This window comes from Plectropomus leopardus, chromosome 1, assembly GCF_026936395.1.
Source record: "Plectropomus leopardus strain MGB_pleo_1.0 chromosome 1, ASM2693639v1, whole genome shotgun sequence".
Lineage (NCBI taxonomy): Eukaryota > Metazoa > Chordata > Actinopteri > Perciformes > Serranidae > Plectropomus > Plectropomus leopardus.
In genome coordinates, this window is record NC_142176.1 from 35,029,886 (window position 1) to 35,049,788 (window position 19,903).

General features: G+C 38.3%; 2 protein-coding genes across 4 annotated transcripts in view; one reads left to right on the forward strand and one right to left on the reverse strand.

Annotated features, from left to right (window-relative positions):
* LOC121941091 (semaphorin-7A) overlaps positions 1 to 14,301 on the forward strand; it is a 34,717-nt gene extending 20,416 nt beyond the window's left edge. For both annotated transcript variants that reach the window (XM_042483821.2, XM_042483813.2), the window contains exons 10-14: positions 3,477 to 3,672; positions 5,591 to 5,706; positions 5,940 to 6,085; positions 8,999 to 9,072; positions 11,955 to 14,301. In XM_042483821.2, coding sequence (XP_042339755.2) covers positions 3,477 to 3,672; positions 5,591 to 5,706; positions 5,940 to 6,085; positions 8,999 to 9,072; positions 11,955 to 12,319 — 897 coding nt within the window. In that variant the 3' untranslated portion in view covers positions 12,320 to 14,301. The remainder of the gene's footprint in view (positions 1 to 3,476; positions 3,673 to 5,590; positions 5,707 to 5,939; positions 6,086 to 8,998; positions 9,073 to 11,954) is intronic.
* Positions 14,302 to 15,052: 751 nt separating this feature from the next.
* The window catches only part of LOC121941109 (AT-rich interactive domain-containing protein 3B), a 59,061-nt gene continuing 54,210 nt past the window's right edge, over positions 15,053 to 19,903 (reverse strand). For both annotated transcript variants that reach the window (XM_042483832.2, XM_088080632.1), the window contains exon 9: positions 15,053 to 19,402. In XM_042483832.2, the coding sequence (XP_042339766.1) occupies positions 19,197 to 19,402 (206 nt within the window). In that variant the 3' untranslated portion in view covers positions 15,053 to 19,196. The remainder of the gene's footprint in view (positions 19,403 to 19,903) is intronic.

Genomic DNA, 19,903 nt, shown 5'->3' on the forward strand with positions numbered 1-19,903 from the left:
GGCTATAGTATGGCGAGAAATGTCAAAATTTGACATGTCCAAAAAACAGCTGAAAACCACTTAATATAGCATGAAGAGGCACGTGATTGTGTATAGTGTTGAAAAAACATCCAAAAACAGCCCAATAACCCCTAAAATAGCATGTTGAAAAAATGACCAAAAAAGCAAAGCTATAGTATGGTGAAAATGTCAAAATTTGACATGTCGAAAAAACAACTGAAAACTACTTAGAATAGCATCTAGAGGCATGTTATTGTATACAGTGTTGAAAAAACATCAAAAACAGCCCAAAAACCCATAAAATACAAGTTCAAAAAAAGAACAAAACACAAGGCTATAGTATGGCGAGAAATGTCAAAATTTTACATGTCCAAAAAACAGCTGAAAACCACTTGACATAGCATGAAGAGGCATGTGATTGTGTATAGTGTTGAAAAAACATCCAAAAACAGCCCAATAACCCATAAAATAGCATGTTGAAAAAATGACCAAAAAAGCAAGGCTATAGTATGGTGAAAATGTCAAAATTTGACATGTCCAAAAAACAACTGAAAACTACTTAGAGTAGCATGTAGATGCATGTTATTGTATACAGTGTTGAAAAACCATCCAAAAACAGCCCCCAAAACCCACAAAATAGCATGTTGAAAAAATGACCAAAAAAGCAAGGCTATAGTATGGTGAAAATGTCAAAATTTGACATGTCCAAAAAACTGCTGAAAACCACTTAATATAGCATGAAGAGGCACGTGATTGTGTATAGTGTTGAAAAACCATCCAAAAACAGCCCCCGAAACCCACAAAATAGCATGTTGAAAAAATGACCAAAAAAAGCAAGGCTATAGTGTGGTGAAAATGTCAAAATTTGGCATGTCCAAAAATCAACTGAAAACTACTTAGCATAGCATGTAGAGGCATGTGATTCTATACAGTGTTGAAAAAACATTAAAAAAAAACAGCCCCCAAAACCCACAAAATAACATGTTGAAAAGATGACCAAAAAAGCAAGGCTATAGTATGGTGAAAATGTCAAAATTTTACATGTCCAAAAAACAGCTGAAAACCACTTAATATAGCATGAAGAGGCACGTGATTGTGTATAGTGTTGAAAAAACATCCAAAAACAGCCCAATAACCCCTAAAATAGCATGTTGAAAAAATGACCAAAAAACCAAGGCTATAGTATGGTGAAAATGTCAAAATTTGACATGTCCAAAAAACAACTGAAAACTACTTAGAATAGCATGTAGAGGCATGTTATTGTATACAGTGTTGAAAAAACATAAAAAAAACAGCCCAAAAACCCATAAAATACAAGTTCAAAAAAAAGAACAAAACACAAGGCTATAGTATGGCTAAAATGTCAAAATTCTACATGTCCAAGAAACACCTGAAAACCATTTAGTATAGCATGTAGAGGCATGTTTTATTATACAGTTTTGAAAAACCATCCAAAAGCAGCCCCAAAAACCCATAAAATAGCATGTTTAAAAAATGAACAAAAAAGCAAGGCTATAGTATGGCTAAAATGTCAAAATTTGACATGTCCAAAAAACAGCTGAAAACTACTTAGTATAGTATGTAGAGGCATGTGATTCTATACAGTGTTGAAAAACCATCCAAAAACAGCCCCCAAAACCCCTAAAATAGCATGTTGAAAAAATGACCAAAAAAGCAAGGCTATAGTATGGTGAAAATGTCAAAATTTGACATGTTCAAAAAACTGCTGAAAACCACTTAATATAGCATGTAGAGGCATGTGATTGTGTATAGTGTTGAAAAAACATCCAAAAACAGCCCAATAACCCCTAAAATAGCATGTTGAAAAAATGACCAAAAAAGCAAGGCTATAGTATGGTGAAAATGTCAAAATTTGACATGTCCAAAAAACACCTGAAAACTACTTAGAGTAGCATGTAGAGGCATGTTATTGTATACTGTGTTGAAAAAACATCAAAAAACAGCCCAAAAACCCATAATATACAAGTTAAAAAAAAAAGAACAAAACACAAGGCTTGCATGTAGAAGCATGTTATAATATAGTGTTGAAAAAATATCCAAAAACAGCCCAATAACCCCTAAAATAGCATGTTTAAAAAATGACCAAAAAAGCAAGGCTATAGTATGGCAAAAATGTCAAAAATTTGACAAGTCCAAAAAACATCTGAAAACCACTTAGTATAGCATGTAGAGGCATGTTATAATATAGTGTTGAAAAAATATCCCTCAAAGGCCGAATAAAACATAAAATAACAAGTTGAAAAAATGAATAAAACGCAAGGCTATAGTATGGCGAGAAATGTCAAAATTTGACGTCCAAGAAACAACTGAAAACTACTTAGTATAGCATGTAGAGGCATGTTATATTATATAGTGTTGAAAAAATATCCCTCAAAGGCCGAAAAAAAAACCAAAATAACAAGTTGAAAAAGGCCAAAAATCCATAAAATAGCATGTTGATAAAATGACCAAAAAAGCAAGGCTATAGTATGGTGAAAATGTCAAAATATGACCTGTCCATAAAATTGCTGAAAACCACATAAAATAGCATGCTGAGACACAACATAGCATAGGTTCTTGCAAAAACAGACCAAAACACCATAAAATTGCATGTAAAAAAAACAACTAAAATGCCATTTTATAGTATTCTAAAAAATGTCAAATCATCACATGTCCTGAAAACAACATAAAACCAAATAAAATAACATACCAAGACATGGCGTAGCATAGTTTTACAAAATTGGCAAAAAACACCATAATATAGCATGTTAAAAAAAATGACCAAAAATGTATAGGATGTCATAATATGTCAAAATAAGACTTGTCCAAAAAACAGGTGAAAACCACATATTAAGCATGATGAGACACGTCATAGTATAGAACGCTCAATAAATGTCTAACAAATGTCATAATGTAGCATGTCGAAAACATGACCAAAAACGTCATAGTATGTCTTCCAAAATGGTTTAAAAAAGTCATACTACTGTATGTCGTATTAAATGTCATCGCAAAATCATCCTTTAATATGTTGTCCAGAATGACATGGCCCTTGATTTCATCCTAAATGAATGAATGACATTTTTTAGTGATTTTTGACAACACGATTTCTGACAACACAATACACTGTGACGTTTTTTCATGATTTTTGAACATAGTATACTTTTTTTTTTTTTGCTATTTTTGACAACATACTATACAATGAAGTTATTTTACGATTTTTTATGACAAACTATACAATGGCATTTTTGACGACATACCAAACTATAACATTTTTTCATGATAGATATTTTTTCTTTTTTCATGGCATAGTACGATTTTAGATTTTTTTTTTCTTGATTTTTGAGGACGTCTACGTGCCATTTACACACTTTAATTGATCAGATTGCCGAAACGCATGCTAATACCAGGTCTAAACAGGGTCTAACTGAACTATCAGTGGATGTGCAACTAAAACTAAAGCATGTCTTTTTCTTCAGTGTGTTCTAGACAGTACAACGATTCCTGTAAACATCCTGAACATGATCGTGAAGAATTCGGAGATGGAGAAATGGGTCCGGCCTGTGGACAATTCTGGCCCACTTCTCTTTAACCACCACAGCTACACTCACATCTACGTTGATGGCTCCCAGAACAAGGGAAACAACAACCATGTAGTTCTGTTCCTGTCTCTAAGTGAGTTATCAAGTAATGTAATGAGGGAAGTTAATAAGAATAGTGTATTGTACTGTATACTTGTATATATTTGAGGGTCATTAAACACACAGGTTCCTTTAAATTGTTGGCTGAAAAGCATTTTGAACTACCTATTGTCTGACATACTAAAGAAGTATCAAATATCTGTTGGAAAAAGGCCTGAAGACACACGCAGCCTGATTCAGCCAAGTAGCCAAGTAGGGCAAATATGGGTGTGTGTTGTGACTCATTGAGTGAACAAACCAGAAAGGTTTTACATATATTTCCACAGACTGAAGGTTGACGGTACAGTTAAATGTTCTTCCTGAGTGCAGAGTAGAAACACAGTGTGTGTTATTGCAGTAAGTTGTCTTAAATTTGACACTAAAAAAACAAAACCTCTTCCTGGAAAAGTTGCCACTCTATCCTGATACTAGATTGAGCTTGGCTTGGCTATCTGTGTAGCAGAAAGGAAGAAATGTTTTTAAAGAATAGTTTCTCATGACTCTGACTGATCTACAGATACTCCAAGGACCCAGCGTTTGGTTTTAGTTTGAGGTTTATTGCCATTTACCAAGAGCAGAAACGCATCATGTGAAATCTCATGAGAAATACTGTAATACTTTTTCTTTCACCTCATACAACGTGTGATGTGTCATTGCGCTGTTTTTGCGCTCTGGCCAACACATGTTAAAACAAGATAAAGAAATGTAAGACTTCAAACAAAAAGAACAAGGAGACTATAACTCGTCAAATAAAAACATTAACATTTGTTGAAATGAAGGTCAATCTGAAATTTGAATAAAACCCACTTTTTGTGTTTGAAAATATAAATATAATGATGCAGCGGTTACTGTTGCCTAATATAAATACCAAATTGTCACCTTGTTACACTCTGTTTCCATCTTAAAAGGGCAGAAGAAGGTAGAAGGTAGATGTATTAGTTGAAACAAGAACAATTACATTGAGTTGATTGAAATCACCGGCTTCTACATTCTATCCAGTTCCTTGAGCATATTGCTGCTGATCATGCAGTTCTTACAGCGCATTTTTGGATTTGAATCAGTCTTGAGTCCTTTCAGCTATTAAGGTCTGTCCATCCAGTGCAATAGCTTGATCTGGAATGGTGGGCGTTTACCATGCTTCTGTGAAGATGTTGGCAGAGTGGTCTCTGATTTCCATTTGCTAAGTGAACCTCAATCACATCTCATCCATGTTATTCTCCTGCATCCGGAGATTAGCCAGAAAAATTCTTGGCAGAGGAACAGCTCTCGGTCCAAGTCGGGTCAGCCTCGCCCTGACTCTCCTCCCCTCTCTTTGTCCAGCGCTTTCGGTTCAGTCTGATGTTGTGTCCAATCTAACAGATTTCTTTGGGAGAAGGGGATTTACTTTCCTTGATCAGTTTTAAAACCATATCTGTCTTGCAGCTGCTGAGTGACCCAAATTGGCTGAACCAATCCATCATGACCAGAGAGGTCCATACTCTCACAAGCAGGAGGCTGCTATGCCAACTGAACAGTTTCCCATTTCAAAGGGGGAAGCATAATGACATGCAACTTGAATATCAATGTGATAAAAGTTGTAGACCAACAACCAACAGCAATAAAATTCTAAAAACATTACACATGCACTGTCAGGCCTATATGTAAAAACATTAGTTTTGCTTTCTCCTCTTTGTCAGATGTAGCAGGATATACTGGAGGCCGGGTTTACACAGGTTTAAAGACATTATCAAGGCAACACAATCTCTCAGCAGACTTTTTTTCTTTAGTTTTTTAATCAAACATTTGATCGGCTTTGCTGGAGGAGTCATGTGAGGTGACGGAACATGAGATATGGGTGGGCGGGGTTGTAGTGGGGTGTGTTTACTCGGGGTTGAGCAGTTTAGTCATTTCCTGTGGTTCATCTCTTTGAACAGATAATGGAGGTATTCATAAGGTGATGCAGACTAAAAGTCAGACCTTTGTCATCGCTGAGTACCGGCCTTTCAACCGCAGCACCCACATCCTCAGTATGATCCTGGACCCATCCTCTGTGAGTAACACAGCACCACCTACACAAATCTTCTTTGCATCCAGGTGGGAGGGAGTATAGAAGAAACTGTCAGTAACGATAGTAGCAGTAGTGAGTAAAAGGAATGGTATGGAGTGTTTCTAGAGGAGTGCTTGTAACTTGGATTTTTTAAATGTCTTAACTTTTCAGTGGATATTGGTGTTTTAAAAATATGCAAAATGGCCCAGTACAATTAAAACTGTGTATCATTGCAGAGGAAGCTCTATGTGAATTCAAAACATGAAGTGGCCCAAATGGATGTGGCAAACTGTGCCCATTACGGAAACAGCTGTCAGCTATGTGTCTTGGCCAGAGATCCTTACTGCGGCTGGGACAAGACACAATGCACCCCTGAAACAAAGTAAGACCACCCATCTTTATGTACCTGGTGACATTTCATCTTAATATGTCAACATACATCATTTCACATCCACCGGTTACATTTTAGTGGCCTTGGCTTAAAGGTACTCTGTGAAATCTTCTTGTAAACGAACAAAGATGTTTCTTGTGTTTGCTTGAGGTCAAACAAACACTTGTATGGTGGCTCTGAGAGACCAATCTCTGTGCACCACCAAGCTACATCTATACCAACTTGACAACACATGCTCAGCATTTCAAAAAATGCCTGAAAAAAAAAGGGACACTAAAAAGTAATGCACGTGGTTGGGACATTGTTGTTGTTGCCATGGTTTGCGGCTTATGAGGTCAATGAAGTTGGTAAAATTGGCTATCCATCATTGTGATTGCATGATTCAGACAATATGATAATAAGCAAAAGGCTAATGCTTATAATGGCAAATATCTACAATCATATATGAATGGGTTGGTTGGGGACACAAACCAAAAACTTAAATTTTCTGACATTTTCCAACACCAATGACAGATAAACTTCACTAATATCATAATCTACAAAGAACAATAAACTGCATGTCTCAGCTGTGTGCATCACTTTTTCATGTTCCTTTGAAACTGTTTTCGTTGTGTTGTGAGCTAAATGCAGTGCTTCTTCTAAATGCTGCACGTGGTGTCAAATTGAGTTTTTTGTGTGTTGTCATGTTGGTGAAGATGTGTATTCTTTTGTCAGTATTGTATCTATTTGCATGTATTTTCTTAATTTGCAGTGCTTTGAGCTCTCAGTGCCTGTACGTACTCTCATAGGGTAGTAGTGTGAAACCAGCAGCTGAAATGTACATTGCATGGCCAATGTATTCACATGTGTAAGATAAAAACAAAACTGCAATCCAAACTGCACAGCTAGTGGTCATTCAAAATGTTATGTGTCACAGCTATCTACAGCTGATCAACCGCAAGCTGCATCTGCTTAAGTATCATCACTTACCGTGTGAAGCAACTCTGATGACTCTCATATAAAACATGTAACCAAAATATTCCAACACTCAGCTGACACTGGCAGTGCCAACCTGATACCGGCAGTGTTTTGTCATCACAGCAAAACCTATAATTCCACAGCAGTCAGCTGTTTCAGCTGTCAAAATACAAACAACACAATGGTCTAAACAAGGTGACATCAAACAATCTTGCTTGATAAGCCTTTGTTTGAACCATTAAAATAACTTTTCATAAGATGACAATTTAAATCATGCCATATTATATATACATTACTGTCTGTTTTTATTTTAATTATTTAGCCATTATTTGAGAGAAAAAATATGAGTGAAGACTGAGGCAAGAAGAGAGGTGCAAATGATTATTCTGCAGGATATGCCATATCTAAAGAGTTTTTTAAAGGTCTATGTCCCTAGTGTTGGAAAATGCATGGTCACATTGCAGCAATGGTAGCTTTCTATGTGCTATCATTCCTATTTTCACCCCCCCATGATCACAATTTTCTATGTTCTTTTCGCTATTTTACTCATAGTCAGTATAACAGAAGGTAACCGTCACTGAATATTATGAAGTTAAAGCAAATTCTAAATGCTTCTGTGAATGATGATAGTTGCACCAAACAATATATAACTTCATGACATTCTGTGAAGATTATCTTCTTTACAGACTCAATGTGTTAAATGTCAAAAGAAAACAAAAATAATGGAAAAATTGTAATGATGGAAGGATGAAAAAAGAGTGAGAGCACATAGAAAGCTACCATTGCAGAAGTTCTATCATGCATTTTCCAGCACTAGAGACATAGACCTTAATAAATATCACTATGAGAAATGGTCCCTCATAATTGGCATGAACATCCCCTTGGCCCTTTAAGACACATCTGCAAGACCTATGTACTTTTCTGATTTAATTACAGCCAATCAACATCAATTTTGCATCCAAACCAATTTTAATACAGAATTTTTACCAAAAACAAATGATCACTTTGGAGCCATAATTTTAGCATTACTTGGCAATTTAAAAGTGGGAATTGTCATCTGAGTTCTTGTTTAAACATTTCAGCATGTTGTTTTAGCTGAGCCCTGAGCATACAGTGTGTCATGAGTTCTGGCAGCTTAACAGTCACTTGACTAAAGCACGGCTCACTGTCACATGCTTAATGTCACTTGCTGTTGGGGGGTGGGGGTTACAACAAAGATGTCAAGACATAAAAAATATGCAAAATGTGTAATGGTATTTTTTTCCAACATTGCAACAGCTTTTATCTATCAGAAAACAGAAGTAAAAAAATGTGTACTCTCTTGAGGATTTAAAAATAAGTTCTGTCATGAACAGACATGAGAAGCAAAGTCTGATCCAGTGTGAAGATAAAAGGTTGTCATCTTAACCAGAAAATGTTGTTTTAATGAGAACTGAGTTTCTACTTTCAACACAACTTTCCCACTATAGTGATACTGTAAGTTTTCTTACTACACAGATCATCTGTGCTAGTATCATTGTTACATTCTCACTGTATACAGTTTCAGTCTACAGGCACAGAAAGACAGCCTTGTAACAATGTGATCATAAGTTGACTTGAAATGCACTTCACACCTTAAACTGACAGACCACTTTCTCTTTAAACAGAAGACTTTAGACTTTTTTCAGTAGTTCAACAGGCTAGAATTAGATATCCGTGGTGTGAGTACCTTTTGCACTATTTCCTACACCACTAACACAGAAACACAGCAGCCCCCGATCTGTCAACCCCTCACTCAAATGTTTCCACATCTGCATACATACTTCCTGTAGTATGGTTGATCACTTTGTTCACTGAGATCACTTTCTGAGTGTAAAGGAAAATTAGTCTGAAAGCAAACCTGAAATACATTTTTCTTTCAAAGTAAGAGGCATATATTTCTAACTGAGCCATCTTTTTCTTTCCCAGTGGCACTTGGTTGCAGGATGTGACCCAAGGGAACCATGCCAGGTGTCCATCTCCATCTAAGGACCAGGGAAAAGGTATTAATCTTTTTTTTTTTCACTTTTTTAAACAAGTTTCCAGTATAGTATTTCACAGTTGTTAAAGAAGTATTTCGAAGTATGACGTGCAAGGTAGATTTACTAGTCATTTTTTAAACATAGTGAAGCTGCTCTGTAGTGTGGTGGTACAGCAGTGGGTACACCTGTATCTGAAGGTGTCCCCAAAAACCTTCATCCCACACTGGCCATTGCCAGAGTCCACAACAGGCTGACAGAGGTGTGGCTTTCCACATGCTTATCACACACAGGTGCAGCCCACACACAGACATGTCTTTGGCTGATGGTTCCTGAAACATCAGCCAAATACATGCAGGTTGCCTCAAAATTGCGAGGGAATTTCTCTCAGGATCAGATACACATACACACGTACATTCATGTTTGTTAAATAATAAAACATATAATTCACATTTAATAACACACTGTCTTTCTATTTCTAGAAAGACTGATAGATGGATAGATAGTGTATTATTAAATGTCAAATATTGATTTTATTTCCAGTCTGTATGCTAAGCTAAGCTAAGCTAACCTGACATGAAAGTGGTATTGATCTTATCTACCTCTCAGCATAATGTCACAATTTGCCGCATGTGCTGACTATGCCTGTAGGCATAATCATAACAGGCAAATACTTTGTGTAAAACTTCTTTAACCAAATATACATGCAAAACTTGTTGGATATAATACCTTGGAATAAACATAACTTTACATATTTTACTGGCTGAATAGCTCAGTGGTTGCAGTAAGGCAGCACAGCTGCCAGTTTTAGGAATACTGCATGCTTGCTCTCATGATACCATAAAGTTTGTCAAGGCTGCCCATCACATACCTTATATGAATGTGGGACATCATCTTCGATCACCCTTTGCACTTTTATCTACAAATGAATAGCTAAGCTCAAAATTGTACTAATTCAAATTCTCCTACCTGGAGGGGTTTTTGCTGAGGATGTCTCTACCAGTCCTATAAATGACATGCAGGTATTTCGCTCTACATTTTGTCTCTGAACACCAAATTGATTTACATAGTCTGCATGTTTTATTCTAAAAGAAGCAGCCCTTGACTTTACAGCCAATAATTCCCATCTTTTCAATTTAGCACATTAAATATTGCTTTTCTTTATGTGTCTGTTACTTAAGTGAGGAATTTAGGCTAATTTGAACCGTTATTTTATCTTACCATATGCTTTACATGATACAGGAAACTTGCAAGCAACAGACTTGGCCACTTTCCAGAAGTGTGTATTATCTTGCATGACTTGCAGTGTGGTTTTGCCCATGTCACGTCATCACTACAATGCATGTTGCCGCCTGAAATCTGATCTATGGTAGTGTTATTCCTAAGTTTTAATATTTTCAACAAGAGGTTTGAACTGTTTTTTAAAAATACTAAAACCGTATAAGTCTTGCTGACTTCATTCCAACTTTTCTATCCCACCCACTCCTGAGGCCCGTACTGTGAGTTAAGTTTAACATACCCAGGACATCTTTTCTTTATCTGGCTCCACTAACCCTTACACTGGCTGTCAAGATAACTGGTATCACGAGGCTGGTTATCAGTTTGCTCAGTCAACTTTGGGTTTCCTTTCTGGCCACAAGCATGTTCATTTGAAGTAGGTGGGGTGGTTAATTATGAGCTTCATCATCAACAGAATTATGAGTGGAAGTATTGCATATGATATGAGATGAAGCAGTGACACTAATTACTTGCAGAATTGTTCTGTTTTAGGGACATCAAAACGTCCAATTAATTGGCGTTAAATGTAAACGATGAACCTATTATCCTACTGAATAAGCTGTAGAAACACTAAAAAAAAATTCCAAATATTAAAGTAGGTCAAGGCTTAAGATACATGTAGGTATTATTTTAACACTTAAGTATAGGATGAGCACTTTTGCTATTTAGTTGTATAAATAAACTATTCTGACCTAAAAGTAATGCCAGACTGTTTCTGCTAATGAAATTAAGAGTGGAAAAGTATTTGATAACCTATGAGATCTATCTGACCAAAATGTTGCATTCATAATAAAGGAAGCCAATTAACAGTGTGTGGATTTTTTTTTTTTTTTTCAAATAAGCTACAACCCTACATTCTTATTTCCAGTAATTATTGTGTAATTATAAGTGTCTAATGTTATGCTGGGAATAAAATAAGCCTTGCAAAATTAAAATACAGCTAAAATTATAATGTTGTAAACAGCTATAAGCTATAAAAAATATATACTTATTTTCACCCGCAAGTCTGGACTTTTTTTCATGTCGGGATGATTTTTTTTCTGTGTCCTTAATGGTCAAGGGTCAGGGTTTTCACAGGTCAACTGTTCAGCAGAAGTTACCATGCTTATATGACCTATTTGACCTGTGGTCATCAAGGATGTAACAAAAAGCATATAGGGATATAAAAAGATTGTCCTCTGATGTTACTCATGTAAATGAGAAAAAATATGGTACCTTTATTGAGCTGACAGTATAGTTCTATTTTTCTAGTTCCTTTTTATAGTCTGCCACCCTCCCACCAGACAAACTTCCTCACCATCCAAAAGGTCTATTTGTTTTCACACTTCAGGGCATGTGCCAAAGTAAATAACGGCTCCACTTCTGCTTTATATAAGGAAGTAATGGCCCTTGATAAACACACTCTTCAAGTTGATGCATCTTTATAAACAGTCTTTCAACATACAATGTACAAGTCGCACCTAACAGTGAACCAGAGGGAATTGTTTGAAATGTGTTATGATGGACAATCCAGTCACGGCACATTGTCAAAAGGCCTGTCATGCTCTAAATGAAATAACAAACAAGGCTGGTTAAATAAAACAAGACATCCGCCTTAAAGCTAAACAGAGCTTATGTTCTTTTCTCAGCATTTAGATATTCCACTGAAACACAGACAGAAGAGGCCAAGGACAGCATCAAACTTCTCCCCAAGTCCAAGTACTTCCTCCAGTGCCCAGTGACATCCCATCATGCACAGTATACCTGGCATCACCTTGAAAACAACACAAATGACGTATCCTGCAACCCAAGGGAGCAGCGGTGCCTTCGCCTGATTGACAGCATGGGTCCCAAGCAGGAGGGAACGTATATATGTGTATTGGAGGAGATGGGCTACAGCAAAGTCCTGACACAGTACCGACTAGAGTTAAAGAGCAGGGCAGCAGACCGTGCGTCAAACTCACTGATCTGGTTTTGTTTAATGGCTGTTCTGATCAAGAGTATGTCCCGTTAGTCCTAAATAATTAACATGATGTGAAAACAATGCTCATAAATGACGCTTCCTACTTTTAAGAGTCTATAGTCTTACAATTGCTATGCCCGCAATATTATAACTAAAATATATAATATTAACATAATTTTTTTATAGTTTTTTACAAGTCTAATTAATAATTATTTTCTTAAAAGTATGCCTGTCTCTGTGGGCCCACCACCCACAGGGCCAGGCACCAATAAGGACAGGCATTAGGGTTGAGTGCAGTGTGTGCTGGGCAGCAGGCAGGGGGGTCGGCAGCACAGGCATGTTGACCCCTCTGGCTGGCTCTAAGACGGGGAATGTTACGTCTCTGGTGAGCCCAGCTATATCTAGATGGTACCGCTCCTCCTCCTGATCCAGCTTCGGTTCCTTCCCCACCAAACTCCTGGAGAGGGGCTGTGTTGGAGTTCTCCCCAGGCAATGAGAGGGACGCTGAGAGAGAGTTCTCTGACCGCTCTTTATGCCTATGCAGCTCGAAGTACCTACCCTTCTTGGTGTCTCTGGACAGTGTCCTGGAAAGGGTGCCAAACAGGGACTCCATAATTCTTCGGGGGACTTCTACATGGACAATGATGGAGAAATCTGGCGGAAGTGATTGGGAGGAATGGCCTGCCTGATCTAAACCTGAGTGGTCTTATGTTTTTGGACTTCTGTGCTGTTCATGGATTGTCAATATTGAGCACCATGTTCGAGTACAGGCATGTTCATAAGTGTACTTGGTACCAGAACACCCTAAGCCAAAGATCTATGATCAACTTCATGGTCATATCATTTGGTCTGCAGCCTTAGGACACTCGGGTGAAGACAGGACCAGAGCTGTCAGCTGATCACCACCTGGGGGAGAATTGAATCAGGTGGCGGGGGAGGCTGCCGGACATAGTAGATTTAAAAAATTTAAATAAATGAAAAAGATCGAACTATCTTTTTGAACAATTGAACATATGCATAATTTTAGACTTTACAAAATGTTATTGATAAGTGTCTGTTATTGAAACATTTTAAAATTCAAGCAAGACGATGCTTCTCTTCCGCTACCATCTTTTGATTAAGACATACATGTAGAGTTGCAACATGGGAAACTAGTTAAAAGTTGTTAAAAAAAACTCTGGGGGTTTGAAATATTGCAAGGGATAAGTTTTCAATAAACCAAATTCTTAGCTGGAATGTGATAATACTACATGAACTGGTACAAGGGTGTGCCGCATGTAGGAAATGTGTTTGGGTAGCCTTAAACCAGAATCATGGAGGTGAAAGCGTCACGAGTCCTAAGTGTGATGGCAGCATGATTACATTCCAGTTCTTTTGAAATACAGCCTGTTTTACGTCCATTTCCCTGTAATGTGAAATACTGTCTGAATGTACATTCTGTCTTAGCTGTATTTTCTTGCAAATTACCTCATACTTGCTAAACTGGTCTTTGACTTTTTGTGTTTGTCAAGACTTCTCTGCCAGTCAAGTTCATATTGTGAAATGTCCTGTTAATGTTGAAAATACTATGTTGAAATGTTGGTTTTTTTCTCCAACCATATCTGTATTTGGCAAATGAGGTGTGCCTTTATTTTTGTTCTGCTTTGGTACCTGTAATCCATTTTAGCATGTTATTATGCAAAGCTGTAGACATTTAAGATGTGTCTTGGTCTGTTTGCAATGTGCATTGGTACGCATTTAAGTGGAGAGGCAACAAACAGAATATCATTTGAATGCATCTACTTTTCCATTGTCGGCTGTGATATCTGCAGCCGTGTCCTTGTAGGACTGCAGTGATTGAGGGCAGTTAACATCAAGAGGGATGTCCGTCATTGTTTTTGATGAATGCTTTGAAAAAATTGTGATGAACTAGTATGATCATGTTTGTAGTGTGATATTCAATGTTTTACTTCTGATCAATTAATACTTGAGCTTTGCAGTTGATTTATTTAGATATAGATTATTTTTGTTATTTAAAAATATGTTTCCATCCATGTGCATTGTTCCTTTTTCTTGTTTCACTCTGCATTTTACTGTAACAGAGTGTTACAGTCTACCAGTTAAGCTCTTCAAACCTCAGAGGGGAAACAGCTTTTGACAGCAGGCCACATGCACCAGTTCATACACAGAGGATGCACCGCTTGGCTTCCTCACACATTTTTGCCATCAAAGTGACCTTGAAATTAAATATGTAAAAAAGGGATGAAAAACTACTGCCTCCGGTCTGCCCCCTAGCTCTAACTGGGAGAGCACCATCACTGTTGGGGAAACACAAAGGGTATTGGAAGGAAAACCAATTTTCTCAACTTGCATTGTGACATTTCCTGAAAAACACATTGGTTTTGATTCAGCAAGTGTTGGGTAGGAGGCTGTCACATCATGTTCACTTGAAACACGTATTCTTAAAACTTCCTGAAGCCAAAATTACTCATAAAAAAACCTGTGGTGATGTGCTTGTAGAATAACGAAAGAGACATATGTTAAATGATCGATTCTTGAGGTTGTATTTCTTGTTAGGGAACTTACTTAACCCCTGAAACAGAATCCTGTTTGTAGAAAAGTGGAAATGAATGTGTCTGTTTCACCTTAATGGAAGTCCACTTAAGGGGAAGTGAATTTGCTTCTGGATGTTTCACAAAACTTGTAAAGGTGAGCCGGTGTGAATCACACACCTGCAAACACCATGTCGTGATCTCAAGGCCCAGTGACACCTTCAAGAACAAATAAAACAAACACACAGAGATGTAAGATATAAAGTAAAACTTTATCATGACATACAAGTTTAAAGCCCTGAGAACCATATCTTTATATTACTAATATGAACAAAACTGAATGTGTGAAAACCACTTTGGAAAAGTGCTCCTCTTAAATACAATCAGCACAAACCAGTTTTTACAAGCATCCATGTGTTTTGTCCTATTTTTTGTTTGCTTTAATCAAAGAGAAAACTATAATATCAGTAATATCATTATTACCATGTCCATAATAATAACAGTACAAAAATATGCACAAACCCCACAGTTGAATTAATATACGGAGCATTGTACAAGCCAAAAACAACATAAAATTGATAAATGAGGTATTCGATAACCACTTGCATATGCGCCTGTTTTTACACAGATCAGGTTAGTTCTTTAACAATTTAAAACTGAATTAACTCCAAAATCATCTGAGAGACAAAAGGTTCTGCAGACTTTCAACTTCACAGCTTCCTGAGTGACGAGACCTCGCCTGCAGTTACTGACGACACCAATTCAAAAATGCAAAACCAAAAACCAAGTTGCATTCAGCGAAGCGACCACAGCTTCCGTCAGTACTCGTCCCTCAACGCAGCTTCAATATCCAACGCAACAGTGACTGCAGCCCACTGCCCTGAGGTATTGTGGTATGACGAGGTAGGGGCGGTCTCTAATAGACACACACACACACACACACACACACACACACACACACACACACACACACACACACAGACACACACACACACACACAGACAGATTCAGGCTCACAGGCACAACACCTCATATATTCATCCACACAGCAAATCATGTGGCAGGAGGCCTGAGGTTAGCGAGATGACCAAAAGGTTGCTTAGATCAGAGAGAAGTGTATGACCAACCCTCAACACTTTCCACTCCTGAAACAATGAACAGCAAAGTGCCACTCTACAGCAGAGGATGACTGTGGGTGCAATGGGCTGTTCCCAGTATAAAAACTATCTTCAAAAACACGTTTAAGCAATCACCTAAACCTGTGATGTAGTAAATGTGGCAATGGCGCCACCTGCAGTATCAATAATGGTATTACACATGTATGTCCACATGGTAGAGCTGTAACCACATACTGTATACACTGAACCTGCTTATACACACACACACACACACACACACACACACACACACAAAGGCAGTGAAGCTACACTAAACAGTCATTGCTTAGACTAAGCAGATGAAACAGAAAGCCTGGACTTAGAAACAAGAAAATGTTTCAGCAACACAGCCTAGCGGATTAAGCTATACCGTTACTAAAAACAGACAAAAAAAAACAAAACTAAAATAAATAGCAAAATCAGTTGTTACCAACAGTATGAATGACAACTGGTGTCTATGGTCTGATTGAATTGTTTACCTCTCCAAAGGATTAAGCTTGAAGAGAAAAACATTTTCCCAGCCAAACTGCACTGGCGGGATCTCACCAGCAACTACTTTAAGGCAGCATCTACAGTTCTCACCTTTAAAAATATACAGTTCTGTGTCATACAGGGTTCTAAATGGTATATCCAAGAGGATTTCCAGCACCTTCGAACCCTCAACTGTGATCTGCACTGCAAAACATCCGCAAAAGCTGACACGTAATGGCTACAATACAGTCTAATAAAAGCAACAAGGCTGCCCACCTCAGGTCTCACTGGGCTTATAGAGGTTTCTAAACAGTTAAAATGCCTCACATTAAACACAGATAAAGCTAGAAAATGCATTTTCATCCTTTGTGGTATTTCAAAATGCTAAAACTTTAAAGGGAAAAAAAAATACCTTACAATCCAAGCGATAATCCATCTGTTTCTGGATTATCAGGAAGTGGGTGTTTTCATAAAAGGGGCCTCTGTCTGCACTGGCTGAGCGGGCATGCATCCAGACTTGACGTTAAAAAACAGCCCCAAGAGCCCAAAAGTCTAAAGAATTAAATAAGGGAGACAGCACAGGGAAGCCAAAGCACCTGGGTTACTGCTCTGGATACCAAAACTTAAATATCTAAAAATGTCTGTACATGTCATGTAATCAGATTTTGAGTCTTAAGAGCTACTCATAAATTGACTTTTGTCCATTGTAGCCTCCCAGTAATCATGTCTTACCATGAAACATGAAAACAAGCTTTAGGACAAAACTCAAAATCAGATTAAATGAGATTAGATGCAACGTTTTTTAGCAGTTCAAAACAGACTTTGAACTGCCTTGCGCCTCGGCATGTGGGGGGCAGGATTGTACGAGGGATCAATCAAGAGGAGAGACCTGGCTAGTCTTTGGTATCTAGCTGTGCAATTACTAGCGGCTAACGTGAACCAGAAGACGTTAATACACTGGTCACTTGATTGTATACATGCATATCATTTTGCTGCTGTCGTTAAAATAAAAAAGAAAGAGATTAGCTCTCTGCGGTATAATATAAGGTTAACACGGTCGATTGTTTTTAATATTTTGTCCCCCATGACCTTGAAACCTGTTGACAATCCTACAAATCTACATGTGTCAGTGAGGAGCTAATTTTTCCTCATCCCTGAAAAATAAAAGCAGATATATCACTCTTCTCCGACAAATTCAGGAACCAAAACAAAAAAAGAAAAGGAAAGTAAATGGAAGCAAGCATAAAACAAGTTATACAAGTGAACACAGGAGGAGAGAGATAGCAAGACCATCCCAGTTCTGTTTGTCCCCAAAAACCACCAGCAGTGTGTCAGTACGTTCGTGTCAGTTCAGGTGGGATCTCCATCACGGGTCACGGCGTCAAGTCTTGATGGCTTTTTAGCCGTTTGAGGTATGTAGTGTAGCTCTCCTTGTGGGAGAGGCTCATGAGGTATTCTTGGGACAGTCATGTAGACTTGTCCATTCTTCAGTTGTGAATCCCTTCTTTTCTTTAAATTAACAGTGATTCCTTGCAGCTGTCACGTTACTTCCTGAGAGAAACGCCCCCCCCACCCCCAGAGCAGAGAGGCCAGTGTGAGGTCTGAGAACTACACGTTGACGATGACCGCCGTCAGATTGAGGTTCTGTGGCTGGAGGGAGGATGCGCAAACAAAATGGGACACAACAATTCAAACCTGGTTCTGTACTACCTCTCTGTAACATACACGGGTGGAGAAACGAGCTCAGGGTCTGCTTGGCTTGCTGTGGATGGATTTAAGTTGCTGTTCCCTCAAATTTGTGCGCTACGTGTTTAAAGACAGCTTGTGCGGACTTGCTATAAGTTGAATTATAAGCGGACATAAAAATCCTGTGCATCGCCAGTGAGAGTTTACAGTTTGTTTAAATCACGTCCATATTGAGAGGTTTGCGTACATCGTTAACCTTCCAACCAACATGAGAGATTTACTGAGCCGAGGGCAGAGTTGTGAAATGATGTATTCAATGTGCTGATCTACAGCATCTTATCGTTCACCAGTCTGAGCTCAGCAAGAGTCTACAGTGTGCTGAAGAAACCTGAGCGGCCCGGGTTGGAGGCCTGTCGCTGTGAGGTGGGTGCTCTGTACTTGAGGTTCCACTGGTGAGTTACCCGACTTCCCCTGATTGCAACTAGGTCAAAAAGAATATAAAAATAAAGTTGATTCAGGTTAAATATACTACAGCTCCTGAGGTAAAGACACCACTGCAGGTTACTTGATTTGAGGTATGTAAAAAGAGAAAAACTAAAAACAAAATAATTCTAAAACACAAAATCAAAAAGACGACAAAATGGCAACAAACAAACAAAATGTCCTAAGATAAAACTTTTCAAGTTCAGTTGTGACTACACCTGTCAGTGGGTTTTGGCTGAGCTGATTGTGTTTAGCATGTACATTAGGATTAACAAGTGTGTGTTTGTGTTTGTGTGTGTGTGTGTGTGTGTGTGTGTGTGTGTGTAGATTGTGTGTCTGTATATGTGTGTTTGTAGTGTAGTGCGTGTATGTGTTTGCATGTTGAATATAATGCATAGCTGTGCGTTTGGGCACGTGCTGTCATATAATATTCTTGGGCTCTGTGTTCATGATTGGACAGCCAAGAGGTTGACAGGGTTGATGAGGTATTTGTTGTGCAACAGTTTGTTATTCTTATCGGTTTCTCATTGTACTGTATATTCTTGCTGGGCCTCCCGGTGGAAGAGAGGCCTGGGGCGCAGGTACAAAGGGCAGCCTGAGTTAGGGTGACCCGCTGGGGGTCGGCTCAGCCGAGCCGGGACCCTTAGAGGAGGAGGAGGACGTAGGGCTGAGGGTCTGAGCCAGGGGTGCAGAGAAGCCAAAGCTAGTGCTGGTTCCAGCAGGGGAGGCTGAGGTGGCAGCAGCAGCAGCAGCAGCTGATACAGCAGGCCCCGGGGCCATACCTGACTTCTGAGCAAACAGGGTTCCTGTGGGAAAAGTCCATACATAAACATGGTGCATTTATCACTACAAAGGTTTACCACCATATTACTGTTTATCAGTCTCTATGTTTACAAAATATTTCAGTCTTTGCCCTTGTTCTAAAAAAGACAATATTCCTACAAAGCTGTTTACATGGCTAATGAAAATAAATATAACAATGATATTCCCACTTACATGCAGCTGTGCATACTCTGATTCGTGTGCTCTAACATGATGTTTATCACATCACAGAAAGGAACAGTAGAACAGCTTGAGCTACTACTTCCGTCCACATATGTGGGCTTTTCTCTTTGGCATGCATCTTAACCCCAAACTAAACTTAACTTAACAACTTAACAACAACTTGGGCACATATACAGTCAACTTAACTGTTGACTGTATATGTGCCCAAATAATGCTCTTAAAACAGGACTAATGCTCACATATCCCACATGTCTTATCGGAAAATGCTGTTTACATTTCCTGAATCAATATCTGAATATTTT